This window comes from Coccinella septempunctata, chromosome 1 (assembly GCF_907165205.1).
Source record: "Coccinella septempunctata chromosome 1, icCocSept1.1, whole genome shotgun sequence".
Lineage (NCBI taxonomy): Eukaryota > Metazoa > Arthropoda > Insecta > Coleoptera > Coccinellidae > Coccinella > Coccinella septempunctata.
The window spans coordinates 62,589,379-62,617,065 of record NC_058189.1 but is presented as its reverse complement, the minus strand read 5'-3'; the positions used below and the strand labels follow the sequence as shown (position 1 = coordinate 62,617,065).

General features: G+C 34.3%; 6 protein-coding genes across 20 annotated transcripts in view; 2 read left to right on the top strand and 4 right to left on the bottom strand.

Annotated features, from left to right (window-relative positions):
- Nucleotides 1-1,277: 1,277 nt before the first annotated feature.
- On the bottom strand, nucleotides 1,278-6,201 carry LOC123320031 (transcription factor 25). 2 transcript variants are annotated; one of them, XM_044907176.1, is made up of 8 exons: nucleotides 5,994-6,201; nucleotides 5,629-5,796; nucleotides 5,363-5,562; nucleotides 5,005-5,255; nucleotides 4,790-4,952; nucleotides 4,282-4,692; nucleotides 3,695-3,977; nucleotides 1,278-1,748 (listed from the first exon to the last, which is right to left on the bottom strand). In XM_044907176.1, the coding sequence occupies exons 1-8, from the start codon at nucleotides 6,120-6,122 to the stop codon at nucleotides 1,380-1,382; spliced, it is 1,974 nt and encodes a 657-aa protein (XP_044763111.1). In that variant the 5' UTR covers nucleotides 6,123-6,201; the 3' UTR covers nucleotides 1,278-1,379. The 2 variants fall into 2 exon arrangements, with proteins under 2 accessions (XP_044763111.1, XP_044763119.1); XM_044907184.1 differs by having other exon boundaries at nucleotides 3,695-3,947.
- Nucleotides 6,202-6,446: 245 nt separating this feature from the next.
- LOC123316919 (syntaxin-7) lies at nucleotides 6,447-8,429 on the top strand. The gene is made up of 5 exons (XM_044903233.1): nucleotides 6,447-6,808; nucleotides 6,863-6,932; nucleotides 7,065-7,309; nucleotides 7,395-7,522; nucleotides 7,668-8,429. Exons 1-5 carry the CDS (start codon nucleotides 6,703-6,705, stop codon nucleotides 7,917-7,919), a joined length of 801 nt encoding a protein of 266 aa, XP_044759168.1. The 5' UTR covers nucleotides 6,447-6,702; the 3' UTR covers nucleotides 7,920-8,429.
- Nucleotides 8,430-8,607: 178 nt separating this feature from the next.
- Nucleotides 8,608-9,984, bottom strand: LOC123316912 (putative methyltransferase C9orf114). Its single transcript, XM_044903223.1, has one exon. The coding sequence runs from the start codon at nucleotides 9,896-9,898 to the stop codon at nucleotides 8,705-8,707; it is 1,194 nt and encodes a 397-aa protein (XP_044759158.1). The 5' UTR covers nucleotides 9,899-9,984; the 3' UTR covers nucleotides 8,608-8,704.
- A 236-nt stretch (nucleotides 9,985-10,220) lies between these two features.
- LOC123317861 lies at nucleotides 10,221-12,438 on the top strand. Its single transcript, XM_044904472.1, has 7 exons — nucleotides 10,221-10,401; nucleotides 10,458-10,670; nucleotides 10,743-11,254; nucleotides 11,310-11,536; nucleotides 11,591-11,778; nucleotides 11,869-12,104; nucleotides 12,170-12,438. Exons 1-7 carry the CDS (start codon nucleotides 10,349-10,351, stop codon nucleotides 12,223-12,225), a joined length of 1,485 nt encoding a protein of 494 aa, XP_044760407.1. The 5' UTR covers nucleotides 10,221-10,348; the 3' UTR covers nucleotides 12,226-12,438.
- Nucleotides 12,405-15,214, bottom strand: LOC123317865 (transmembrane protein 135-like). The gene is made up of 9 exons (XM_044904477.1): nucleotides 14,993-15,214; nucleotides 14,628-14,794; nucleotides 14,439-14,569; nucleotides 14,083-14,382; nucleotides 13,577-13,844; nucleotides 13,352-13,519; nucleotides 13,130-13,270; nucleotides 12,684-12,850; nucleotides 12,405-12,627 (listed from the first exon to the last, which is right to left on the bottom strand). The coding sequence occupies exons 2-9, from the start codon at nucleotides 14,784-14,786 to the stop codon at nucleotides 12,522-12,524; spliced, it is 1,440 nt and encodes a 479-aa protein (XP_044760412.1). The 5' UTR covers nucleotides 14,787-14,794; nucleotides 14,993-15,214; the 3' UTR covers nucleotides 12,405-12,521.
- A 3,267-nt stretch (nucleotides 15,215-18,481) lies between these two features.
- The window catches only part of LOC123322988 (transmembrane and coiled-coil domains protein 2), a 37,539-nt gene continuing 28,333 nt past the window's right edge, over nucleotides 18,482-27,687 (bottom strand). For 12 of the 14 annotated variants that reach the window (XM_044911136.1, XM_044911134.1, XM_044911135.1 and 9 more), the window contains 5 exons: nucleotides 27,527-27,654; nucleotides 24,671-24,905; nucleotides 19,929-20,070; nucleotides 19,359-19,717; nucleotides 18,482-18,767 (listed from right to left, as the gene is read on the bottom strand). In XM_044911136.1, the coding sequence (XP_044767071.1) occupies nucleotides 18,638-18,767; nucleotides 19,359-19,717; nucleotides 19,929-20,070; nucleotides 24,671-24,905; nucleotides 27,527-27,654 (994 nt within the window). In that variant the 3' untranslated portion in view covers nucleotides 18,482-18,637. Of the gene's footprint in view, nucleotides 18,768-18,933; nucleotides 19,156-19,358; nucleotides 19,718-19,928; nucleotides 20,071-24,670; nucleotides 24,906-27,526; nucleotides 27,655-27,687 lie in introns of those variants that run through there. The other 2 variants (XM_044911129.1, XM_044911133.1) reach the window with 2 other exon arrangements.

Sequence of the window (27,687 nt, the reverse complement as noted above, 5' to 3'; positions counted from 1 at the left end):
GGGTGAGTCTTTGACTCGTACAAATATTTTAACAGTAGTCATGAGGTCAAAAAAAAATTCTTTTTCTTATCCATTTTTTCCGATGAAAAGATAAAGTGATTTTGTTTTCGTAATGAGCTGTGCCACCCTTGGAAAAACAAAATTACCTTCAGAATAACTAGATAAATCTGTGGCAGTACACATCTGTGGATTTTTTACGGAGTTTTAATCAGCAAAGTACCTAATTTTCCAATTTTTTGAACATCAAAGTAGTAGAAAGCGGCGCGTTATACAAGAAAATATGACGAATACTTTTATTTAACCAAATATTCATTCTTATGACTTATTTTCAAGAGTTGGGTTCTTTGAATTTTTGGTATTTTTATGGTATGTAATGGTCATAATGGGAAAACTGTAGGACATGGGTGATATCTTGTGTTCGAAAAAGATTCATTAAATAATGATGATAAAAATAACATTTTTTTATGGTTTTTCATCAGCCTGTATCTTTTAAACCAAGCAGATTCAGAAAAAATGGTAAAAGAAAAAAGTGTTTCTTTTGATCTCAAGAATCCACTGTTGAAATATTTGTTCGAGTCGAATACTCACCCTGTATACAAATATTTGTACGAGTAAAATACTCATCCTGTATACAGGGTGGACAAAATTCGTTTTCTACTGAGGGGATCTCAAGAACTTTCAAGAGCTAGAAGAAAATGGATGACACATTTCCGAGTTATTTTTCAAAGAAACAGATAATGGTGAAAACCGTAGCCTCCTACGATTCTTCATTTTTGAGCTTTTAGCAAAAAATGAAATTTTGACGATTTCGAAAAGTTCTCATAACTTTTTTGTCTTTGAAGTTACAGATCTGAAACTTCTACAGGCACTTTTTTACGTAGAATCTACTGACGAGCTCAAAATATTTTTCTTTTCGAATCATTTGGCGAACTTTCGTTTCTTTAGATGCAAATTTTTATTGAATTTTTTATTTTTGAATTGGAAAAAAATCTTTTGTCGGTAGATTCTACGTCTAAAAGTGCCTAAGAATATTCAAGTTTCAAATCTGTAACTTCAAAGACAAAAAAGTTATGAGAACTTTTCGAAATCGTCAAAATTTACATATATGATAATAAAAGGTATATAGTAATTAAGGAAACACCGAATGTGAGTGGCAAGGGAGGAAAATCAGCTGATTTAGGGGTTCGAAAGTTGGTTCATTTGTCCAAACCACTCATAGGAGAAAAAAATACAAACAGAAAAAACATGACGAGATGGGTGATAAAAACTCCTCAAAATAGTCATTCAACGATGACTAATATTTTATTCAATCACTTTTTATAAGAATGAGATAACCAATATACATCAACAATGAATATACCATATGATAAATATTTATTTTACATGTTGTCTGTTAAATAATCCTCATCTGTCTCGTCATTTTCATCTACATCAGCATCGGCCTCCGGCCTTATATTGTTCAACAGATACCTCATCGCACTTAACATAGTTGCTACAGTTCTTCTAAACTCACCATCGATACCGTTATTCTCCTCCGCGTTCTCAGCAGGCAGGGCAACAGCCCCTGCGGCTTCATCCCCATTTTGCTCCGTGGCCGTTGGATTGAAATTCGGAAATATCGACCTCACAAAAACGACCATCGGATTGGACGCCTGGTTGGGGGAAATTAATTTTTTGGGCTTGCTATATATGTTTATCGAGTCTTTTGGAGGCAAGGGGTCGAAGCTCATGAAGTGACTGTTGCTCTCCTGAAAAACGAAATATCGGAATGGAGTCACCGCAACTGTTTCCAACTTGTGAAATGTATAATATAGGGTGTGCCTATGAAAATGAACCACCCCCAATGATGGTCAATTCTCCTTGAGACAAAAATTAAATACACTGCGCAAAAAAATTAACGCACATTCTGAAAATCTCAATTTTAATGAAAGTTAACTCTACATGGACTTTATAACTTATTTTTTATGTTCTTTCGGAAAGGTTTTGAACGAAACAAGACACATTAAATGGAAGAAAAATTCAGGATTTCACCGAATCTTATGTGAAAGAAGAGAAATGAACAATTTCCAAAATACTGAAATGCTGATAAGTGATTTAATACTTGGTATTTCCACCCCTTGCGTTAATTACAGCTCGGCAACGACGGTTCATCCTCAAAATGAGTGATCTTAAAATGTTCTGATCTAATACTTCCCAGATTTTTCCGAGTTGGATTCCTAAGTCATTAAGACTTAGCTGGATGATTTTCTGAACTTCTCAGCCTTCTATTGAGGTTGTCCCAAACCTGCTCAATCGGATTGAGATCTGGACTTCTTGCTGGCCATTCCATTCGAGAAACTTCAACCTCTTCAAGGTACTCCTGAACGATGCGCGCACGATGGGGTCTGGCATTATCGTCCATAAAAATGAAATTTTCACCAATGTATGGGGCAAATGGCACTACCTGCTCTTCAAGAATATTCCTTATATACTTATCAGCATTCATAGCTCCCTTATCAAAGACCACTAGGTCTGTGCGAGCAGTCAAAGATATTCCACCCCATACCATAATTGATCCTCCCCCGAAACCAGTAGTATTCAGGAAATTGCACTGAGCATATCTTTCATGTGGACGTCTGTATACAAGGGAACTTCGATCACAATGGTAGAGGCAGAATCTAGACTCATATGTGAAGAGAACTCTTTCCCAATCGGCCTCTTCCCAATGGATATGCTCTCTCGCAAAATCCAAACGCGCCCTTCGGTGGGCTGGGGTAAGAGCTGGGCCTCTTACCTGTCTCCCTGAATAGCTGCAACATTCTGGACACACTTGTATGGGAAACTCCAAACCTTTCTGCAATTCTTGTGTATGTCCACCCTTCTTCTCGCAAAACTACCTCTTGGGCACATTCCTCTTGGGACAAATTGCGTGTTTCACGTTGCTTAGCGATCGAGTGTAGAAATTGATCGAGAACAACTGATTTTAGAATGTAGCCAATACATTCAAAATCTGATGATATCATCTTTTTTTATTACTGCTGGGAAAAACATCTGTATTGAAGAAAACCGTTGAAAGTGGATAACATATGCATGCATAATTCTGATAAAAATAATTATCATTGAGAACACCTTCAGCTGTAGAATAAATTTGAGATTTCCATAATGTGCGTTAATTTTTTTGCGCAGTGTATTTTATATGGAATATCTTCAAAAATTCATCATTTCAAGGAAAATAAATATGGGGATTCAAAATTTAAAGGGCTTTGTTTCTATCCCACCATATGATATCAGATTGGTAACATCAAATAAACTGCTCAACTATTGATATAGGGATCACTGACCTTTTGATCAGATTTGATCAGATACCGGAGTTTTAGTGTATATTCTTGTTGTTTTTTAGAAAAGAATTAAGTTTCATAGAAAAAATTTTATTATTTCAAAACTTCAGTATATGAGTTCCTTTATAAGCAGCAAGGTTAAACATAAGAAATTTGTACAAATCAGATAGAATTTTGAGAACCTCAGTCCATTGTGTTAACTCCGTTATGATTTTCTACTACAATAAAAGTTTTAATTTTTTATAAATGAATATATATTTTTTTTATCTTTGGTTTATCATACATATTGTTTGAAGATAATTTAAAGCTTTTATAAATTTTTGGTTTTGGAACTTCTCTGAACAATCCTGAACTAATCATCGATATCGGGTTCTTACCTCCGTTATTGGAGAAAGACCTTTGAAATCCGACAATATAATATGTCTGGCAACATTGATGGGCAAAGGGCCTTGATATCTTTTCGATCGCTTCTCTTCACATTCTTGAACGAATTCCTCCTGAGCATCCACTCTATCCAAGACCTCCTGAACGTTTTTTTCCAACCACGGCAGCAAATCGCTATCTTTCCATATGTGGAAACTTCTATGTACATACAGACTGATGAGCTGCTGAAGATTTGGCGGATCCCCTCTAAATTTAAAAAAATACCTATGTATTTCTCTGAAAGATCGGACGTTTTAAAAGTTTGCATATATTTTCAATAATTTTAGACAACTTGTTAGGAATCCACTGTTAACAACCACATCATTGATCTACGGTTGTGTAACCTAAATAAATAAATTATTAGTATACTTCCCACAAAAATTAAGGGCTGCAACTTTAAGAAAAAAGCAAATAGTAGCTCCAAATTTTTATTTCTTCACTCCCTTAATTTTTGTGATAAGTGATTATCTACAATATTTTCCTAAATGGTCTAGAACAAAACATTCATTATTTTCCCGAATGATCTGAAAGAACTACTCACTTATTTTCCCTAGAAAAGAAATCATGACTGGCCACTCGACTGTCCGGCTGTATGGAGCATTTCTCCAATAGGGGTTTCAGCACTCCCGGAAACATGATGAGAGCGTCCTGCAATAAACTATCCGCCTTTTTCGTGTCCCCGTTACATGTGTAAAAATGTGCAACAGCAATGGAGAAGGCAAAGTTGGGCAACTGAGACAGGTTCTTGCTGCCCTCCCACTCGGCCACGAAGTCTTTCAGCCAATTGTACTCCTTTGCACGTAGGGCATAAAAATCCATCGCTAAAATAATGGCCAGTGGATCATTTTCTGGGTCCATCGAAAGTATCAGTTTGCAGAATTCCAGGGACGTTCTACAACACGCCCTTGCACCCACAAACATCATGTGTTTGAATGCTGTTATGTACAAAGCCCTGAAAGTTTTTCATCAGTTGAGTTGAGTAATGGAAATAACAAAATAATTTTACTAAAGCTCATCAAAAGATACTGATTGCGACATTTCTCATTTACCTGTTCTCTTGCCTCCTGTATTCCAACCTACAATTGCCTTGTGAAACGTTGAAAAGGGGGTGAAATGCACTCTCTAAGCAATATAATGCTCTCTCTATAAGCTCAGCTGCCATGGCAAAATCTTCACTCAGTTTACACAGATCAGATAACTGAATAAGGGCATCTAAAATCATCATCTTGTTAGTTTAAGATGTAACAGAAATGGAAAAACTTACCTATATGGTAGGGGTATTCATTGATTATAGCTACAATATTATTAGGATTTAAACTTTCTACAGCATCTAGAAATCTGTGTTGTATCATCATGTAACTATGGCTATGTTCATAAGCAAAGTATTGGACCCCATCTTTGGTTTCAAGAAGATTCATTGAAATTCCTGATTTGCCTACTTGAGGCCAGTTTTCTTTACAATTAGACATCCATACTGCTTTTGTGTATGTTCTACTTCCTCTGTTTTTTCTTTTCCTACACAAAAAATTCAAATATTTATTAGAAGACGTAATATAATATTCCCTATAGAAATGTTTGAGAAAATGAAGTAGTTCAGAGAAACTTGCACTTGAATTACTTACTGTTCTGTTTGGATAATTCTTGAACCAAATATTCTCTTGAGTTCATTATTAGCATTGAGGTGTTTATGTTGCACATGTAAGACTCCCTTCAAATTAATTTTTTCAAATTTTTGTGAAGTTGCTACTGCCGACACATTTGGATCGTAAGTTTCTCCTAAAAGTTTGTTAACTTCTCGAACTGATCGTTCCACTTCATCAATCTGTAATTTTCGGAAATATAACATTTTAGAGAATCATACATAAATATTCATTTGAAAAGTACTCACATCAGGATTTTCTTCACTACTTCTTTGTGTGTTCACGTATTTACCTTTCTTCTTCTTTTTTTTCTTTTTTCTCTTCAACTCCTGATTGACTTCTACAACATCCATAGGTGCCTCTGTTTCATTATCATCTTCTTTTACTTCGCTTTCAGAATAAGACTGCTGATTGAGCTGCATATGCGAACATATAATAATGAGAATAAAATACAAATATAAACCAAAGCAGCAAAAATGTGCTATCAAAACTATTGAAATAAAAATTACTCGTATTAATATGGAAGTTTATGTAGGGGATGAAATCTTTATAATACATTCTGCTGAACACAGCTGTAGGAGTAGTATTTTCAAGAACATAAATGTATATTTACCAAATCATAACGATTTATATTCAGCTGCTTTTTTCTTGTACCACCTACAGGAGTATCTGTTTCCGTATCTGATATTTCTTCTACCAGTTCTTTTTCTGCTTGTAATTTTCTCAATACTCTTGATGACATTTTTTTAAATTAGTTTTGTTATGACACAACACAACATGCAACTCGAACTATCACTAGACTTTTGACAATTATCAGCGAATCTGACAGGTTCTACTACAGAACACAGAATATTTTGACATATTGTCAGTATTACCAAAGAGTATCATACTTTTTTTTCTTTTCTTTATCTTTATCCCAAGCTTCCATAGGGAATTTCTTCTTTTTCAATGGTTTCCAAATGAAATTAAAATTATTTACAATTTCAACTTGAAACACATTCTAGGTCCTCGGAATAAATCTTACTGTCTCATTTTTTCTTGTGAAAGTGAGTTTTTCCAAAGAGGTTTTACAGAGACAGTCTGCTTTTTCATTGAACGCATTCACTCAACGTCAAAACAAATTGAAATTTTCCATATGACTTTGAAGTATAGATTTACGACAGAATTTTCCTCAAATTTTCCAGAAAGTAATTGAATTTTTATATCGCGTAGACTTATGCTGCGATAAGTCGAACTATATTAAAGTAAGAAATCAAAATCATTGGTAATATCTGTGCCCCAGTTTAACATTTCCTGGAAATAGAATTTTCATTCGAGTAACAATGGATAACTTTCCGTCGTATCAGAATGGAAATCATGGTAAACAGCAAGATTTCCAGAAATTGGCCCTAACTGTGGAGACTAGCATCCAGAAAATCTCTCAAAATGGTGAGCTCACAACTTAAGAACACCTTGACTCAAATAACTGCGTATTTTTTTCAGTTTCTTCCATGCAACGTATGGTAAAACAAGTTGGAACTCATCAAGACTCCCCAGAATTGAGGAAACAATTGTAAGCATTCATTTGAAGTAACAATATAATATACAAGCTAATTGTCTATTATAAATTCCTTGAAAAATTATCTTATCTACAACAAAACACTTGTTTTGACACAATCAATTTATCCATTTTGAACGATTTTAGGCATTCTCTTCAACATTACACTCAAAAACTAGTGAAGGATACTAATGGATACATCAAAGAACTCAACAATTTCTCAGTCTCTTCACCCTCAGAACAGAGGCAAATCAAAATGCAAAGAGAAAGACTTCATGATGAATTCGCTGCCACCTTAAACCGATTTCAGATGGCGCAGAGAAGTACAGCTCAGAAGGAAAAAGAACAGGTCAACAAAGTCAGAGAGCAGAACTTTAGCGAACCATATTTAGGTTAGTTTTTGTAATTAAGAAATATCTCTTTTATATTTTTATTCATTTGTTACATTATTGTTTACAAATTTACTCAATTTTCTAGAATCCAACAGGAAACAGCCACTCATTGAGCTTCAAGATAGTAACTATTCTAAGCAGCAAATGCAGATGCAGGAAACTGCTGATTTGAGGGCTTTGGAAGAACAAGAACAATCAATCAGAGAGCTTGAGGTAAGTGGCAGAGTTGATTGTGAAATATTTTAGATCTTTTTGACAAAAGTATTGAATTGAACATGTAGTATGACCATTGAGAAAGAAGAACATGAAAATCTGGTCAAGAATCCCCTTCAAAATACCTGCATTTCTATTGTTTCAGAATGATATCCGAGACGTGAACGATATTTTTAAAGAATTGGGCGTGCTTGTTCATGAACAAGGAGAGATAATTGATAGCATTGAAGCCAATGTAGAGAAAACTGAAAGCTTCGTTCATCAAGGGGCAACTCAGTTGAGGGAAGCCAGCAACTATAAAAATAAAATACGAAGGAAAAAAGTTATTCTAGCTGTTATTGCTGCTATTTTTTTGACTGTGATTATTCTGATCATATATTATGGAAGCAAAAATTAAATAAACAACTAAATATCAGATAACTATGGGAGATGTAGTGGTAAAATTCATAAATTTATCACCACCAACATAATTTTTATAAATTTTGAAACTTTGTTTCCTTCACTAAATGGTTCTTGTATGGTCTGAAGTTGTTGAATTGTTGCAGAAATATTTATATATAAATGTATCTATGCTAAATGAAAATTATTATATGCATTGAAGTCCTCTTTATCATATTCACATTGGGGAGAATCAGAATGAAGACCCTTCCTTTCTTGGCAAGTTATTTCACCAACTCTTCTAGTTTCATTACGTTAAGTTCACCCTTAATAAACCATTCCAAGGTATTATTTAACTTTTCCTCTCTCTATAATGTACTCGGAAATAGTTATATATTTAATAACTTCTCTCTTAACGTTAACTTTTATTTTGTTTAGACTTTAGTAGTGAGATTATTTTAATCAAATTTCTTGTACATTTTTCTTCTGTATCTAGTGATTTCTATGTATATACGATATGTTAGTAAAATTTGCGTTTTCTTATCATCTGGAAAATACAGGATATTGAATAGGAGGTTCATCTGCCTAATTTCCTTGTTCAAAATTTCAAACTGATCTTGTAAACATTTATATTCAGCTTCACTTAAATGGGTACTACCAGTGGGACACCCTATATGGGATATAATGACAAGGAAAAATTGTCAGATTTATTTCCAATCTATTTATTTATAACAAATACTTAAAAAAGTACTTAAAATTGATGAGCTTTTGGAAACATTTCATTACAAAAATCAGCATGTAATTTCAATCAAATCTGCTCATATCTTCCACATTCTCTATGGATTCATTATTAGGTGAAATAATTGTATTTGTACCATTATTTTGATTGAAAGAAACAGGTGGAAATTTTGGGTTTAATTTTGATCTAAGCCCAGCTAGACTTATAAGAATGGCCTCTTCTGTTCTTATTGTTTTTGAGCCTTGGCCAGGAAGAGTATTTAAATAATGATCAAATATCAACTCTGGATCATTCTCCTTTATGGTTTGATCATTTTCAAGTGCGAATTCTAAACCCTGTACACCACCAAACATTATTAAGGCATGTTTGTAAGATGGACAGTGAAATGAATCTATTGAAGAGCCTTTGTCTGATGTTCCTATGGTTAAATCATAACCATCTTTATAAGGACACTCTGAAAACACTTGAGCCAATGACTTAGCTAGCCTAACCCTATAACCCCAATAAATACCAGTTTCTTTTCTAGGTATGTCAGGACTTACAACAATTCCTTTCAATTTTTTAGTATTCATTGTATCCATATGTAATTTTACAGTACATCTGGCACCTTCGACTAATAATTTATCTACATGGACATCTTGACGTAAACCAATATATACAATAGAACCTTTTCCTGGTTTGACAGGTTTATTAGTAACAACACCTTCCCTAAATTCAGACTCATCCTTAGAAGATAGATGATGGGGTGCATTCAGAGGATTCATTAATCCAGAATATTTTAGATCCTTATGAATAGGAAAGAAATGTTTGCGAAGGTATTGTGGACATTCTAAGTACTGAAGTATACGGGCTAGCTGTCCACAACAATGTCTTATTGTTTTGAAACCAAAGTCATCTTCTACAGACGTCGCTTTACTTTTATCTTCATCTGCATAGTCGTCAAACACAATAACTTCATCTACTTGATACAAACATACAGCACGCGCAATCTGTCCAGCCAAATAAGCTCGCAATTCTTCAGTTTGGGCATTTTCTAGAACGGAACCTGGCAAAGCTATGGATAATGTTGATATTTCTTTCTTTTCTTCTATACTGTTTTTCGCAGTTTCATTTTTTGCTGATTCAACCTCTTGTTTCATTTCTTTCAGTTTTTTAGCTTCAATTGCTTTTTCTTTATATTCTTTCTTCTTACGTTTACGCTCTTTATTTATTTCACTCCAGCTTTGCAATTTTTTGTCATTTACTTTTTTAGAATCCATAATAACTAAATCAAATAAAATTATATAAACAAAAAATATATATTTTGCAAAATAAACGAAGTAAAAGCTAGGTTAGGTTAGTTGCACAGAACATCAAGTTGAATTTTTGGTTATAATCACAGAATACTTTAATAAGTCTTAAGAAATCTTTTTCAAGAAATATTTTTTATAGGAGATGTACATATAAAATAAAAATAATAATTTCATATATGAAACAACCATAATAATTTTCGGCTTTTTTTCATTTTCCCATTGAATGGGGATGCAGTGCAAATTTTTACTTTATTTCTATGTTTACCCAAGATTCCTCTTGAATTTATGTTCTGTGCTTTCCTTCCGAATCTAAATTCAAAATAAATGTGGATTGTTTAGGTTTAGTTTTGGCGATTGAGTGGTTTTTCAACAATTCCTTGTTTATAAATTTATTTCAGTTCGAAATAAAATTCATCAATGGCATTGTCACAAAAATACGATGGAGTCGTTTTGATGCCCTGGTTTAATTTGTAATCAGAACATTGAGAAGTTGTATGAGTTTGGGATTTAAAGTGTGTAATTTCAGAGCAGAATGGAAATCAATAAAGGATCTTATATATTCAGGTGATTTAGAATCTCAACAATTAGCTGTAGATCGTATGAAGATATGGAAGTTGAGGACATCTCTGATACCAGTTGGAATTGATGGAACGCTAGAACTTTTAGAAGCTCTTCTAGCAGAGAAAAACAACTTGAACGATGATGAATTAGTCCGAATTTACTCATTATCTCTTTTGAGGTAACCCAACTAAATTAAATATTATCAAAATTAATCTATTCATTGAAAAAAATTCTGGTCCAAAATTTTCAGGTTCTTAAACATTTGTGCTGGGAATAATGATAAACAAGGTACATTCTACAAGACTGCTGAAAAGAATGGTTTACCATTATGGTTAATTACCCTTCGTCATGATATCGCTCACGATCCTGTGATCCCTTCGAAAATTTTTTTGAAAAAGGCTTTAAATGAATGCTTACAATGGGTAAAGGAGAAATATTGGGAAGTTTCTCAGATGGAAGATTATGTAGTGTCAGATGAAACAAATTTCAAGGACCTTATACACAATTACGCAAGACTGAAGCTGTTGAACTTTTTTAATGAAAGTACTGAAGTTCTTATCCAAGAAATTAAGAAAAAAGTGGGATTTGCAATATCTGCTGGGTTAAATCGTGGATTTTCCACCAATGATTTCATCGTATTATTAGAGGACCATTTGATACAGTCAGTTACTCAAGATAAAATTAAAGATAGTTGTATACATATTGTTTCAACCTTGGTTGAAGAAGGAGTAATATTGACTATTAACTATTGTTCCATAAATGGTAAATACTTTATAATTTATTAGGTTCCAAATATTCATTGATTGAAATTTTTCAGGAACTAAGAAAATTCCTTCTAATTTTCTTCAAATATGGCATAAACTTCTAAACTTATTGTATCAAAATTGTACATTGTTCCTATTAATCAATAAATTAGCCGATATAACTGAATCAACCACACATGAGTATTCGGTGAAGGAAATTGCCAGTTTGTGGATTGCGGAGTTGTACCAGGGACTCATGAAAACTAAGAAAATGAAAGAAGAGTATGATACTGTTGCTTCGGTAATATAGATTCTCCTATTTTTAAGAACAACATAATTTTTCCTATTTTCGCAGATGCACTCGGAACATATAGACAAAAGAACTGCACAATTGGTCATCAAATCCAAACTGGATACCAGTCCTCAGTTCAAGGATACCATAACCTTCAGTAATTTTGAAATCCTACCCATGGACGATTCAAGAACGTTTCAAGAGAGAATTCTTCAAGCTCCAAACGAATATACAATGAACTATTTAGAAATGTAAGTATTCGAAATATATTTCGAAAAAAATCAGTATGAAAGATTGTCTAGGGAATTTAATTCCGAAAAATTCTTTATTCTGCGTAACAGGGTGCTCAAATTCAATGGAAACACTGATAGTTTTATGAAGAAGCAGATCAATCTCATTAAGAAGCTAGTTCAGTTCAGTACTACATTTTACACTGACCCGGTAACTATTTATAACGTACACGACCTGAAAGCACTTCAAGAATCTTTTGGTTCAGGAGTTTGTGCTGAAAGTATAACAAAGACACAGAACGATGCTGACAGAATTGAGGGCAGGAAAAAATTCAGAGAGCTTAACGGTAATAATTTATAAGATAAGTTCTTTTTCTTTGATATACCTATAATTTTTTCTTTTCTATTTTAGACGCAGAAAAATTCTCTTTCAAATGTTATCCTTTGGGATACATGCCTCCAAAATGAACTGGATTCCGATACTAGGTACAAATTTCTGTTAGTCCTTGAAGTTTTATAGATAATTTTTTATGAATTGTTCATATTTTTATAGATTTGGGATAGTGCCAACCTAATAGGTTCTAAGTGTGCCAATTTTTTTTAAAATTGTATTTAAAATGGAGATTGGCGTTGACAAAAATAAACTCTAAGTACAAAGAAATATAATTATATATAAAATCATCCAATTCCTCAATTCATAAAATAACAATAATTAAAAAAACAATTACCTAAATCCCTGTATCAAAAAAAAACAAACAAAAATATCAACTTAGGACGGCCCTCGTTCTAGTAGCTTGTAAAACCTGAGATAAAGCCTCGGAAGAATTGTAACCCCACAGATCTATTGGTATTCGACTCATGCAAGCAATTCTAGAAAAAAAAATCCTGTATCAATGAATTGAAATCTTAAAAAAAAAATGTTTTACCTTCCTCCAGACACTCCATGTAAGAATTTCCAGTAGCTCGGCCTGAGGTTCGTCGGTTCGATAATCGCTACATGGAATAATAGGCCAGTACTGAGACAGTACAAAATTTCCGCAAATCCAGGCACTTTTGGCAGCATGTCCCGGTCAACTCCGATATTATAAGTAATCTAGGTTTGAAAATTAAAGCAAGTCAGAGAAATCTGATACAAATTTGTCCCTACAATCAGTTGGAACAGTTTTTACGAGTATTTCTATGAAACATATGTGATATTGATAAATTAACGTGATAGCTGAAATATTCTAATATTCTAAATGACTTAAACAAAAAAGGCAACAGGTTTGTAATCAGTCCACTCGCAATCTTGAGGAAATGTTTCAAAAAATCAACAATCAGTTATTGTTGAGTGAAAATATCAGAAAATTTCGTGTACAATGTTGTTCATTACCTGCAACATCTTCCACATAATATAAAGTGCTACTGTAGTATCAGGATATTTGTAGAAAGCTGTTCCAGCAATAGCACCAGCTGGAAGAGCATATATCGGAAGATCTTTGCCTGTACTTCTCCTTAAAAGACACAAAACTGCCTACGAATAAAGTACATAATTTACAAACAATGCATAAAATGATCACAATTTATCAATAATTTCAATCGATTTAATGCTCACTCTGAATAATCCAGAAAATCCCCCTAAGCAAACAGCTAGATTCAAAATTTCCTTTTTCATGAAAAGAGACTTAACAGATTTTGGCGAGCTAATTATCCTTTTGAAATTGAGCACTAACTTGATGGTCACCTGGATTCCTAAACCTAAACTGAACATTTTACCAGCACCCTGAAAAAAATTACAATGTTAATTTTTTTGAAGCCTTATTAAAGTAAAATCGCTAACCTGCATTGTATAATAGAGACAACTAAATGGATGTGGGCACGCATAGTGCCTATCACAGCACTTGACTTTTTCAATGATTCTCTTATATGCTTTTAAAGCCTGAGTGACTATAGCGTAAACTGAATTTTTTGAAGATTTAGATTTTGAGCACCAAGAAGTGGCTCTTCTCGTAGAGGAAGGGTCATTTTGATTTTCATTTCGATAAATACTGTTTTCACGGCTCGATCTAGCCATGTAGTCTTTTTCTTCATATGGTCCCACTATGAACCTAGAATAGCAGTAAGTTTCTAAGGATTCTTGAGAGCATTTATTGATAGGGTGTTTTCCATAACAAAGAAATTTACTCAGCTCCAAAGGATGAGAGAAAATACAGGGTGTATCAAATGAGATTTCCAGAAAAAAATCTCATTCAGTTCTCTAAAGACTTATTGTGGACATTTTGTGTGAAACACTCTGCATATTACTTTGTAAATAGAGAATGAACTAATGAAATCTATCAATGTTACCTTAACATCCCAAAAATAGGATCTGCTTTAGTATGGTCATCCTTTTTATGCCATCCTGCTTTATAATACGTCAACAACAGTGAAGAACTGACAGCAAATATTCCAACACAACCGAATCTGACATTCTGAACTAAATTTCTAGATAATAGCATATTCCAAACTGTTTCTGTAGCTACATTGGTAACATAAAGAGCTAGTAGAGTTCTACGGTGAGGCCTTTCAATCAGAATTGAAAATACACTTGAAAAAAAAGCTGGGAAGAATGATACTGTTAAGAAATTGTAGTTCCCTAATAATCTCCTAAAAATAAAGAGAACTTTGATAATTTGCATGTAAATTTTTGATGATAAGTATACCTTAAGAGACAGACTATTGCAGAGTACCCAAAACCAGTGCCACTTAAAAAAGCTGTGGATTGTAAAACTCCATAAATTGTTTTAATAACATCGGTTTTATTAGGTATCTTTCCCCTTGTAATGAGAGATAACTGGAAGAAAATCGGTTGAGGAAGTATTTGAACTCTGTGAATTCCTAATATATCTTACCACATATACCGTTGCATACATCTTAAGGGAGTAAATAATGGCTCGAAAATACAATCCACATAATGCATCCATACAGCTGTCTGTCCACGGATGGACATAATCATGGCAGCTCACATGTATAGGGGAAAAAATTGATACTTTGCTGAATGACTGAGCCATGATTTTATCTGAAATTTAAGAAAGGGTGACTTCTGAAAAATTCTAAGAATAATATTTGGTAATTGTCATGGTCAGTCATTATCAATATCAGTAACAGATGTATACATGCACTTTGCTCTCCACATAAAAATGAAAACCAGATATTGATTACGACATTAATAGTGCGATAGTGATGTAAAAATCGTAAAGATAATTGTGGGAGTTACCTTGCAATGAAACAACGTAATCTTCCGGATATCCTCACATAACTTCTAAGAAAATTGAATTGAGAAGTACAGTCAACTTTTCTTATCACCAAATGGAATGAACAATAAATCAAAATTTTCTTCCATCACTTTGTTTATGTGAAATCTTTTACAAAAGTGTTATTTCAAATTTCATTCAAATATGTTTTGTAATTTTTCATCTGTGTTGAAATGAAAGATAGATCATAGACTATTGACATAACTGTTTCTTATTTTTAAGATGAACTCGTGTTTTTTCAACCTTAGACAGGGTCGGCTCTTGGACTCTGCTTACGGTCAAAGCGTAGATTGATAAACAATAAACTTATTGCGTAAAGTAAATCTGTTTTCTGTGGCAGAGACTGCTCATGTTGATCTGTTTTGGTTCTCGGATTAGAGTTATATTTTTTATAAATTTTTGTTTGAAAATTTTAGCGCCGGTCCTGTGTTCGGCATGCGATGTCCGAAGTGCTTATCACATTGAAACCAATATCAACAAAATGCGGCCTTGGACAAACTTGTCTACACGCATTTCCTTAAAAATAGGTACATAACGAAAATATGTATATTTGTAATGAAATGTGCTTATAACATGATCAATGGTTCAAAAGGTCAAGTAACAGTTCTGGTTTCTTGAAAACGTCGCGTGTCCAGAGTGATATTACGATAAATCAAGAATTTTGTTGAATGATTTCTCGAAATAATAAATCGAAACTAGCATTTCATTGAATATCACTCACCTATTAGTTATACCATTTATCCGGATTTTTTTAAAGAAATATACTAGGTATGATTTTATAACAATCAGAATTTTAGTACGTACATAATAATTTTCGGTTGTTATACTTCTAATGATGATGGTCCATATAATACAGGTGTGGGATCATGAATATGAATATTACACAATAAAAAAATTATTCAAGTGTGAGAGAAACGACGAAACCAAAAGTAATAAAACTGGAATAGAATTGATTGTTCTATCTAGCACTTTTTTCATTCGAGTTTTTTGAAAGAGCATATCAAATTAACTCCATTTCAATTGGCGTTCTTGAAGTTATATACAGGTATTTCGGAATGTCGGACCTTAGAATAATCATTTTTCTTCATCTATTTTCCCAAAGGAACCTTATTAAGAGGTACGAGATAACATGCCGATTTCAAATACGCTGCTCAACAATTGATAGAGATCACTGACCTTCCATCAATTTATATCAGGAATATTCGATTCACGATGTTCATTTTGATCAGATACCAGAGTTTGTTTTAATTCATATTCTTGTTTTCGTCAGAAAATAATGAAGAGTTTCAGAGAGCTCAAATTTTCAGCACAGAGTTAGAAATAAGGCACTCCAGATTGTTAGTCGATGCAATTCTAGTCTGGAGAGCAAGCTAGCCAGTCCATCCTTTCAAAACATTGAACTAAAGAACTAAAACTTTAGTTCAATGTTTCAAAAGCGTATGAGCTTCCAGCGCTTCATCGAACCTCATCCAAAAGCAGTTGTGAAAACCATAAACTGTACTGAATATCTTAGACCTCTCTTCTTCCAGACATCGGACCAAACGAAATCTGGACTCATCCGTAAATAAACACAATCTTCAACTGTCCAATTGCTTATGCGAACTTATGCGTTCAAACGAGAGAAAAAAAACGGATTTAGCAACAAAAACCAGATGGTTTTTATGCCACCATCGCCAGCCTTTACAATTAATAGATTTCAGAGGGCAAGAGCTTGTTAAAGTGAAAAAATCGTATGATAAAAACAACTAAAAATATCCCAGTTTTTCCTGAAAGAACACATGTATCAAGTCCGTTTGCAACAGCCGAGAGCTCTAGAGAATTTACTCGAGAATTCATCCGCCCTGAATTCTTTACCGTTACATACGCACTTTCGTTAGAATTCACTGTAAAGTTGCATACAAATAAATCTCGGCTGTTGCAAACGGGCTTAACAGAAGTTCCAGATAATTCAAAAAAAGGCACAAATAAAGAGAAATATATACGTGATCCTTATCGATTGTTGAGCAGTGTATACGAATTAGCGGAATCATGTATTCCCCTCCCATATCTAGTGTTTTTTGTTGTTTTGCTAGTGTAATGATGATTGGTATCAACGATTATATAGACCTCTATAATTTAGAATGGTTGAAATGCTTCAATTATAATAAAAACAAGCATAATAGCATGTTTTCGTATTTGAAATAATTATTTTTTTATCAATTCAGGGAAAATGAGTAGTCGTGTTGTTAAATCGTACGAGTTTACGGCCATACCACCCTGACAATGCCAGGTCTCGTCCGAATACAAGTCGCACGAGCTCCCTTTCCTTCACAAATTTCGAGAATTGGGGTTTTTAATTCAAAATTCACGTCCTGCTTCGTCTTCAACAATTTGAATATCGAAAATCTAAGATATTTATCAACTAGAAAAAGTATATAAGAAGGCTGAATTCAGCCGAAAGGATCAAAAAGCTTCAGAGATACGACTGAAATAAGAAACTCATGTACAGGGTAGGCAGAATTCGTTGTCTACTGAGGAGATCTCGAGAACTACAGCAGCTATAAGAAAACGGGTGATACGTTCTCGAGCTCTTTTCTCGTGACTAATCCAAATCTGAAAACAGAATCGGCCTATCATTTTTAGATTTCGAGTTATAAACAAAAATTGAGATTTTGACGATTCCGAAAAGTTCTCATAACTTTTTTGTCTTTGAAGTTGCACATCTGAAACTTGAACCTTCTTAGGCACTTTCATACTTAGAATCTACTGACCAGAGATTTTTTTCCAATTAAAAAATATCAAATTCAATAAAAGTTTGCATTTAAAAAAATTAAAGTTCACCTAATGATTCGAAATGAAAAAATATTTTGAGCTCATCAGTGGATTCTACGTAAAAAAGTGCCTGTAGAAGGTTCAAGTTTCAGATTTGTAACTTCAAAGACAAAAAAGTTATGAGAACTTTACGAAAGTGTGAAACTCAAAAACGAAGTATCATAGGAGGCTGCGGTTTTCGCCATTCTTTGTTTCTCCGAAAATGAGCTCGTGTCATCCTTCTTCTTCTAGCTGCTATAGTTCTTGAGATCTTCTCAGTAGACAACGAATTTTGCCTACCCTGTACTGAACATAACTGCGTTCAAAACAATAATCGTAAAGTATTTCTTATATCTTGATAACTGTTCGTTTTATTTTTCAGATTAAAATAGTCGTTTTTATTCATTATAAAATACATAAACTTACCTGCGTTGCATAGAACAAAAAGCAATTAAAAACCGAATTATATGATTTTCAGTGACATGAGTTGTTCAACCACGACACGTGTTTCGCCATCACAAAAGCATCTTCAGGGGTGAAGGTAAACTGTGAGTAGACATCTTGGTGAAAATCATATAAATCTGTTTTTAGTCCAATTTCTATCAAATATCGCCATTAACAAGTCCAATATACTCGCACTGTATGTTTAAATGAAATGAAAGTCATTGTTCTTGATTTATTTTGCTCCTAAATACTGATGCTGCCACTTTACATAAATACTATCAAAATGAAATTGATTTACACAATTCTTCATCCTCTTCACTTCGCTTACATATTAACTTATACACTATTAACAGACAACCCTTGATTAACAAGTGCTATTTCACGGGGTCCACAAAGTCTTTCAAATGGCCCATCATATGTGAACCTATGTCTTGCACTTCTGGCCATTGCTTCCACATAAAGAGTCCAAAAAATAGAAGAACTACAGTTGAAATAATCCTTAACCTGAAACAAGGGAAGTTACATGAAATGAAAAACTCTTGAAAGACTCAAAGCATCATCCTTCAGTTCATGGGAGTTTTTTTCATTGAAAATTTGAATTTCAAGAGCTTGAATCTCGACACAATAAAAAGCTTTTGAGAAGTCGAAAGTTACCGGTAATAAAAGAAAATTCAAATGATACTCTTTATTTTAAATAAAACAAAGAAACATTTTAATAAATACAATTTAAAACTCTTCCATGCAGAATGGAGACGAAAAATAAGGGACGGAATACATGTAGCACGAATAAATAAGTGAGATGGTTCGAGTGATACGATCTACATAGTGTGAGTAAAAAAATTCTCTTCAACTTCCCTATGGAGAACACTAACAATGTCAAAGGTAGGACCGCCTGAAAAACAAGAAGAATTTAGGACTTTTACTCAATCCCGATCAAGTATTGAATTTATTTTCGATGGATCATCAGTTTCATTATGAAACCCTGAAAAATCAGTAGCTCTTTTAAAGAATAGAATATGCAGGGTGTTTTTGAAGGATACTGAATGAAAATTCCTAAGAAACGAAGAAAATCAAAGATGAGGACTTCCTACTCACCGCGTCCTAAGAAAAGGCATTATAATCCCAGCTCCTGTTGCGACTAAAAGCAATAGTACTTGTAAAATAGTGAGCAAAACATTGATGAGTTTGACGACCAACACTCTGGCATTCGAGTTGTCCAAAACCTCGAGTGAGACGTATTGTTGTTGCTGGGCGGCTTGGTGCTCCATTTTCTGGATTTTGGTCTGACACTGTTCAAGGATGTCGTGTATATCCCTGAGACGTTCCTCGCTCTGGTACTGGACCTTCTCCTCCATGTCCGCCATCGCCTGCTTCAAATTTTCAATCTCATTTTGGTGCAGTTCAGTCAGGTCATTGATTTGTTCTTCCAGTCTTTCGCTCCTGAATCTCTCTTCCTGTATGGGGAAATAACAAGATTATTATTTATTATTATGTAATTCCATCTAAACTAAAGAGGTACACCCAAGAAGATATAGAAAAAAGGCCGTTTAAAGGGTGTGAAGTTTAATTTTATGATGACCCATATTGATGCATCCCGGTACTTCGGATCTCCTGTTGCGCCTTCTTTTTATATCTTCTTGGGCACACTATCGGGTTATTTCTTACCTGTAACTGTGAACACACTGAAAACATTTCTTCCTTTAAACTCTTTGTTCCTTCGATTTTCTCTTTGAGAGATTCGATTTCTTCTTGTAATTTTTTATAGAGAGTATGTGGGTCCTTATGACTACTTTCAGTTCTTCCATACCTGAAAAATAATAATCAGTCTTGAAGAATTAGCGTATCTCCCAGGAAAATAATTGTAGAGCTTAAAGTGATACATATTCTTCTAGTAATAAATGTCGAAATTTCACGAACCTCGTTGCAACTATTCGGTCTTGACGAATTTTCAATAGTTGGAGAGCCGACGATGCTACTCGAGCGTCTTGGAGACTTAGATACTTAATATGCCCTACGTGTCTCTGACAAAAAATTCATGTTAATCTGACAGTTTGCGTGGTGGGGCTGGCCGTACTGAAGAGTTGAAAATGGTAAAAAAAATGTTTTCAAGCGTGTTAGATTTTTAGAGGATATGTTAATTGGACCCAAAGGAAGCTACTTTTCAAGAAACTGACAATTCGGACGTGACGCAAGTTCACAGCGATCCATTGAAATAATCGTTACTTGTACATACTCCAGCGTGTCAGATTTTCATATAGGTGGTTAATCTCGGTTGGCAGACGGGTTGACCCATTAATCTGATACGAATCAGGAGGGGGGGGGTTAATCTGACAGTTTGAAGATGATAACACGGCATTTTTTTAAATATCTCTCTTCCTGTACCTCTAATCGTTTCTGTATTCATTACTGTAGATAATAAAATTCTATATAACTTGTGTATCAAGCAATTTTTCATACCCTCAACCGTTTTTGAGCTGGAGGGTGATAAGAGCGAGGAGCTTAGCCACACATGGGAAAGGCCAAGGTAGAAACCCAGTCTAATGTACAGGGTGGGCAAAATTCGTTGTCTACTGAAGGGATCTCGAGAACTATAGCAGCTAGAAGAAAACGGATGGCATTTCCGAGCTCTTTTTCAGAGAAACGAAGAATGGTGAAAACCGTAGCCTCCTGCGATTCTTCGTTGAGTTAACAGCAAAAAATGAGATTTTGATGATTTAGAAAAGTTCTCATAACTTTTTTGTCTCCTAAGTCACAGATCTGAAACTTGAACCTTCTTAAGCACTTTAATACGCTCTTTTTTCTTGACTAATCCAAAACTGAAAACATATCCAGCCTAACGTTCATAGATCTTGAGTTATGAACGAAAATTGAGAAATTGTCATTTTCAATGAAGCTGAATTACTCGCTTATTTGAACTCGTATTCGAAATCTGTTGTGACATTCTACAGGCACTTTTTTATGAGGAATTCGAATATGATAGCAATAAATTTTTTGATCCCGTCATTTTCGAGATACAACAGGGATTTCTGATTTTTCAAATGTAAACTATAGTTAAAAGTTCTTTCATCTTGCTGCAATTTTTTTGCTGATTTCAAAAATGTATCATATGTTGCTATTCACATGAATATAATGTATGAAACAAAATTCAATACTTTTTCCTGCCTTTCGATTCACTGTTGAATTTTCAGTAGGCTGGCGTAACCATAGCGACCGTTGAAAATGCATTATGGTTCGTAAACTTCACATAATCCTATGTGAACTCAAACTTTTGCGATAGGAATCACCTACTGGCGAATAATTATTTCTTTTATATATCGATATCGAGATCGATATCCTTTCAAAGAGAGTAAAAGTCTTTCGTCTGATTATTAAAGAAGAAAAATTTATTCAATTATCGTTTTTCTATTTACGAAGGAAACTATAAGAGTCAGTAATATTATAAATAAAATACGATGGCTATCTATAATTATTTTTACAGAAGTAAGATGATGAAAAATAGGTACTTCTGTCAACGGCAGTGTTCGAATTGTGAACCATCGTAAGATAAGCATGCCAAACATCGCGAGAACAAACGATGGCAAATTAATCATCGAAATATTTATTCAGCAATCCGTGATTTCACTCATAGAGGCTCAGGTTCACAAAATATAATGCATATTCAACGGTTGCTATGGTAACCCAGCCTACTTATAATTCAACAGAGAATCGAAAAGCAGGAAAAAGTTTTGAATTTTTTTCTCGTGTAATATTCATGTGAATAGCAACATATGATACATTTTTGAAATCAGCAAAAAAATTGCAGCAAGATGAAAAAACTTTCAACTATAGTTTACATTTGGAAAATGAGAAATCCATGTCGTATCTCGAAAATTACTGAATCGGAAAATTTCTTAATATCATATTAGAATTCCTCATAAAAAAGTGCCTTTAGAATGTAGCAACGGATTTCGAATACGAGTTCAAATAAGCGAGTTATTAAGCTTCATTGAAAATGACAATTTCTCAATTTTCGTTCATATCTCAAAATCTATGACCGTTAGGCTGGATCTGTTTTCAGATTTGGAATAGTAAGGAAAAAAGAGCTCGAGAATGTGTCATCCGTTTTCTTCTAGCTGCTATAGTTCTCGAGATCCCTCCAGTAGACAACGAATTTTGCCCACCCTGTACTTTAATCGCCATATATCTCAAAAACATTCAAACGTAGAAAAAATTACTTAAGACAAAATTTGTAGAAAATGTTATGCTCTACAACTTCTATAATGAATGCGAAAACAATTTGAAGCTCAGGAGAGGATATAATTAAAAAAAACTGATTTTTGTGATCTTTATAGCCAATTTTTATCGTTTCGGCTCGCTGAAACTGTCAGATTATACGTTTTTCGTTATTTTTACGGCCGGTTGCATAATCAAACCTAAAGGCACTTTAATTTTAAAGCTTCCTTTAACCCTACTGAAAATGACACTAACGTCCAGTTTCATAATCAAATTTAAAGTCACTTTAAGCTTAAAGCTTCCTTTAACCCTACTAAAAATGATAGTAAAGGAAGGTTAAATTCCATTATGAAACTGGACGTTAGTAGGGTTAAAGGAAGCTTTAAAATTAAAGCGACTTAGGTTTGATTATGAAACCGACCGTTAAGGAAGCTTTAAGGTCAAAGTGACTTTAAAATTGATTATGAAACTGGACGTTAAATCATTAGCTTCAAATGAAGAAAAAAGGCCACCGCGCTCGAGAATGTACACGTGACGTTTTTTTTTGCTACTTTGGCGCCCTCCCACACGTTTTCGTCAAGCTTAAATTGCCAGATTAAGAGAATATATAATATTTTTTATGAAATATCTTTGAAACGTCACATTTTGAAATAACCATTTCAACTGTTTCCCAGAAAAAAATTATTTTAAGCACTTAAAAATGAAAAATAAAAATGGGTATTTAAAATTTGAAGCGTTTCATGTCGATTGCACAAGTTGGCAACATCGAATGAAATATGCCTTGATAATAAAGGACAACAAATACATTATCTTGATGAGATAGACCAAGATGGCTGTCTATGAAGTCTGCGACGAACAACGAAGGGCGTGAAATTTCATGGGATTTTTATGGCCGGTTGCAGTTGAAGCTCGCCAGTAAGTAGGCGCCTGTAAATCAACAGCTGTTATTTTACAAACAAGCTGATCGGACATTGTTCTTTTCATTGTCTGGTAGACGCTGTTGCCAAAACGTGAACTCGGAACCAAGCGATTTAAATTTTAAAATACCATATTTGAAGAATGATTTTGAATAGTTACCGCGGTGCATTTGAAAAAATCATGGATGAAACTCATAATTATTCAGTTTAAACTTGCATATGCATTGATAACCCAAATTGAGGAGAATTCCCCATTATACAGGTCTAATTCCTGGTAGAGATACTCTACAGGGTCCAAGGTATCTCCCCTTATACAGGGTCCGGCAAAAAAACCTCCCTGATTTCAATAGGCATTTGCAAAAAGAATAAGAAACATACAGAACAATTACTTATATTTGTGAATAGCCTATATGATGCCATTTTACATCACTTAGTACACTTTACTTGGTTTTGAAAATTATGTCTGATAAATGATGTCCCCCATTGTTAAGACACTTCGAAGTCTTTCCCTGAAGTTGTCCATAGTTCTTCGTGTAACTTCCCTTGGAATGGCTGCCACTTCCTGCCTAATGGCATCTTTTAGTTCTTGCAGAGTTCTGGGACGATGTTTGTACACTTCAGCCTTTAGGTACCCCCACAGAAAGAAATCACAAGGTGATAAGTCGGGTGACCTTGGGGGCCAGGAAATGTCTCCTCTTAAAGAAACTAGACGTCCAGGGAACAACTCTCTTAACATTTCCATGGACCGCCGAGCAGTGTGAGCTGTGGCTCCGTCCTGTTGGAACCAAACTTCAGGGAAAGACTTCGTGAATGTCTTAACAATGGGGGACATCATTTATCAGACATAATTTTCAAAACCAAGTAAAGTGTATTAAGTGATGTAAAATGGCATCATATAGGCTATTCACTAATATAAGTAATTGTTCTGTATGTTTCTTATTCTGTTTGCAAATGCCTATTGAAATCAGGGAGGTTTTTTTGCCGGACCTTGTATTAATCTGACAAGCTCGAGTAAATCCCGAATTTCCCTCTTGGGCTCCCCAACTGCAAGTGACTCCATCTTTTTCGGAATTTTTCGAATGTCAACTTTCGACAGGCGTATATCCCAGAAAAATCATCGTAAAGCTTAAAATGATACATATTCGAAGAGAGTAACTCTTCTGGTTTCTTTCTCGAAATTTCTCTCGTTACTCCCGTGCGTAGAATATCAACCTTGAAAATTCCACAGCCTCCATACCTCGAAGCTTTTTCTCACTCACACCCTGTTACAGCACTCACCTTCCTATACTATCACTAGTCACGCTGCTGCACTCGCTGCCCTCGTCGCTCGGGAACTTGGGCTGGTGCCTCTGTCCGGCCTCCTGGCTCATGGAGGACTGCGACGTGGCCGGATGTAGCACGGCCGGCAACGTCGCCGACCCGTGGTGGTTCTTCTCGCCCTGGTCGCTGCCGCTGCCCCCGTTGGCGCCGCTCCCTTCCGAACCGCCGATCGCTCCAGTTCCTACGTACCATTCTACGGATTACGATCGAAACAGGTTATCATGCGGTGCATTCAGCCATGCACGGAGTTAAGTGAGTGCGTTAGGAGTGGGGGGTGGGCTGGGGTTGAGACTAAACATCGATCGGGGATCAGAAGTGTCAAGACTAAAGTTAATACACAAGGATTTTTTTCAACAACCGTAGTATACGAGCTTTGGCTATTCTATTGGGCGAAGACTATACAAAAAAACTAGAAAATTTCATTAATTACTTGAATATTTCAGCATTCCAAAGAAAACTGATAAAGACGGGACGAAGTAGAATCTCTTAGAGCTACTAATTCTAGATTCAATTCCTTGGCAATAAACTTTAAGCACACAACAAAAAATGAGTCTGACTTGTATGTATATGTATACAGGGTGAGACTTTGACCCATGCAAATATTTTAACAGTAGATTCTTGAGGTCAAAAGAATCACTTTTTTCCCACACCATTTTTTTCGATTCGGCCATGATGAAAAGATATAGCCATTTTGAGTTTTCATAATGATCTGGGCCACCTCTGGAAAAACAAAATTACCTTCAGAATAACTAGCTAAATCTGTGACACTACACATCTGTGTATGTTTTAAACAGAGTTGTATTCAGCCAAAGTACCCAATTTTTCAAATTTCACAGATACTTTTTAATTTTTGAACGTCAATTACTCGAAAACGGCGCATTATACGAAAAAATATAAAGAATACTTTTATTTTACAAAACCCTCAAATTTTCATTAGTTTCAAGTTTCAAGAGTTGGTTTCTTCGAATTTTTGGTATTTTTATGGTGGGTAATGGTCATAATGAAAAAACTGGAGACGTGGGTGATATATTGTATTAGAAAAAGATTAATCAGATAAATGAAAAACTATATTCCGAAATTCATTTAATTCGATGACACCGTTTAAGAGATAGAACTGAAAATGAAATTTTTTTTATGGTTTTGCAACAGCCTATCTTTTAAACCGATCCGATTCGGAAAAAATGGTAAAGGAAAAAGTGTTTCTTTCAACCTACTGTTAAAATATTTGTACGAGTCATAGACTCAGCCTGTATGTTTTACCAGAAGATTCCTGAGTTCAAAAATAACGCTTTTTCCTTTCACCAATTGTTTCAATTCAATTCCATTAAAAACATACAGACTTGAAAATCCATAAAAAAAAGTCATTTTGAGTCACAAACGATTGTATCGAATTGAATGAATTTCCGAATTTTGTTTTTCATTTATTCAACAGGACCATTATATACCATAAAAATACCGAAAATTCCCGAAGAACCCAACTCTTAAAAGTAAGTAGAACATTTTGATATTCCAAAATAGGAAATATATGTGAAATTCGAAAAATGGTACTTTGGCTGAATCCAACTCTGTTTAAGATCCACAGAAGGATCTCGCACCATTGGAGATGTGTAGTGTCATAGATTCAGCTTGTTATTCTGAAGGGAATTTTTTTGTCAGTGTTCAACTGTGTTTGTGAACGTTTTAAAAGTTCAGAGAAAATATTATGTGCTTATTTATATGAATATGGAAGGTAACTGTGTTTTGGTTTGAATCTGTTAACTCTTGTAGGCAATGAAATTGAGAACGATAATGAATTTATAGGTTTGTTCGTAGAGTGGTTTGCAACGATTGTGAACTGTACAGAGCAAGCGCAGTTCCATTTTAGGGTAGCGAAAATTCATTTGCGCTTGCTCTGTACAGTTCACAACCGTTGTGAACCACTCTACGAACAAACCTATTATTGATTATAAATATCAGAGCTAATATGGGTGGTTACAAGCTGAATATTCAATATTTATTTGTTGTATTATAAATTCTACTTCGTTCACAAAACGGACTGGAAAAGTTAAGTATATGCTTGTTTTTCTAATATATTAAGTAGTTTATTTCCAAGGATAAAATTGTATATTTAATGCTTGGAAAAACTTCAGTGTCAATTTTCCAGGGTTGGCGCACTTCATTATGAAAACAAAATGGCTATTTCTTTTTATCTAGGCCGAATAGGAAAAAAAGTTAAAGGGAAAAAGTGTTTCTATTGCCTGCAGGTAAAATATATTTATTTTACAGGGTGTAAATGAAAAATTTAAGGGATGATTTTTCGTCAAATCATCTAGCAATTTAAGCAGACCCACACTATTGTTGGACAGATAGTCAATCCACAAATAAAATATTCCAGTCAAGAGAGTTTTTTGAGTATTTACAAGGTTGCCAAGCGTTTCTGAACTCATCTACTGAAGCTACTGCTAAAGATGGCAGATGGAATATTTCTGTAGTTACAGCAGCATCCGCTGTCACAAAGCAAATACATTATTTTCCCTTGAATGTAAATTCCGAAAAATGGAAGATTTTCCTGTTCTTTAATTTTCAAACCTAAGGGTTAAACTGAATTTACTTTCCATATTCTTGAGGGACTAAAACTTGTTTTTCGTCTTTGCCAAATAGAATAACTCAAAGGAGACACGAATTAGAATTAGATTAGCAAGTTGCATGAATATGTATTTCACCATATTGTTCAAATGTAGTTAAGGACTTTGAATATTAATATCGGAAAATTTCTGTTTAAATTTAAGTTATCGCTACGCTTTCCATTATAGATATTCCACCAAATAATCTTACTTGAAATTTGACTAATATTGTCTGCACTTCCAAACTTATTCTTGATTAGATGTGCAAATTCCCTAGGTTTCGACATGACAGATCCACTGAAACCAGTTATTCCATCTCTTATATTTCCGCCAACATTCCTGAAAAAAACGAAATGGCTAATCAGTGCCCCT

What these genes read in the sequence shown, in the direction of transcription:
- LOC123316919 (XM_044903233.1), top strand. Translation starts at nt 6,703, where the DNA reads ATGGATAACTTTCCGTCGTATCAGAATGGAAATCATGGTAAACAGCAA. An exon ending in CTTTAGCGAACCATATTTAG is followed by an intron (nt 7,310 to 7,394) that starts GTTAGTTTTTGT and finishes TCAATTTTCTAG; the next exon opens with AATCCAACAGGAAACAGCCA. An exon ending in AATCAATCAGAGAGCTTGAG is followed by an intron (nt 7,523 to 7,667) that starts GTAAGTGGCAGA and finishes CTATTGTTTCAG; the next exon opens with AATGATATCCGAGACGTGAA.
- LOC123316912 (XM_044903223.1), bottom strand. Translation starts at nt 9,898, where the DNA reads ATGGATTCTAAAAAAGTAAATGACAAAAAATTGCAAAGCTGGAGTGAA.
- LOC123317861 (XM_044904472.1), top strand. Translation starts at nt 10,349, where the DNA reads ATGGCATTGTCACAAAAATACGATGGAGTCGTTTTGATGCCCTGGTTT. An exon ending in TAACTATTGTTCCATAAATG is followed by an intron (nt 11,255 to 11,309) that starts GTAAATACTTTA and finishes GAAATTTTTCAG; the next exon opens with GAACTAAGAAAATTCCTTCT. An exon ending in AGTATGATACTGTTGCTTCG is followed by an intron (nt 11,537 to 11,590) that starts GTAATATAGATT and finishes CTATTTTCGCAG; the next exon opens with ATGCACTCGGAACATATAGA.
- LOC123317865 (XM_044904477.1), bottom strand. Translation starts at nt 14,786, where the DNA reads ATGGCTCAGTCATTCAGCAAAGTATCAATTTTTTCCCCTATACATGTG. An exon ending in GCAATAGTCTGTCTCTTAAG is followed by an intron (nt 14,383 to 14,438) that starts GTATACTTATCA and finishes CTTTATTTTTAG; the next exon opens with GAGATTATTAGGGAACTACA. An exon ending in CCTATTTTTGGGATGTTAAG is followed by an intron (nt 13,845 to 14,082) that starts GTAACATTGATA and finishes CTGCTATTCTAG; the next exon opens with GTTCATAGTGGGACCATATG.
- LOC123320031 (XM_044907176.1), bottom strand. Translation starts at nt 6,122, where the DNA reads ATGTCATCAAGAGTATTGAGAAAATTACAAGCAGAAAAAGAACTGGTA. An exon ending in GTAGTGAAGAAAATCCTGAT is followed by an intron (nt 5,563 to 5,628) that starts GTGAGTACTTTT and finishes CGAAAATTACAG; the next exon opens with ATTGATGAAGTGGAACGATC. An exon ending in TTCTTTTCTAGGGAAAATAA is followed by an intron (nt 3,978 to 4,281) that starts GTGAGTAGTTCT and finishes CCGATCTTTCAG; the next exon opens with AGAAATACATAGGTATTTTT.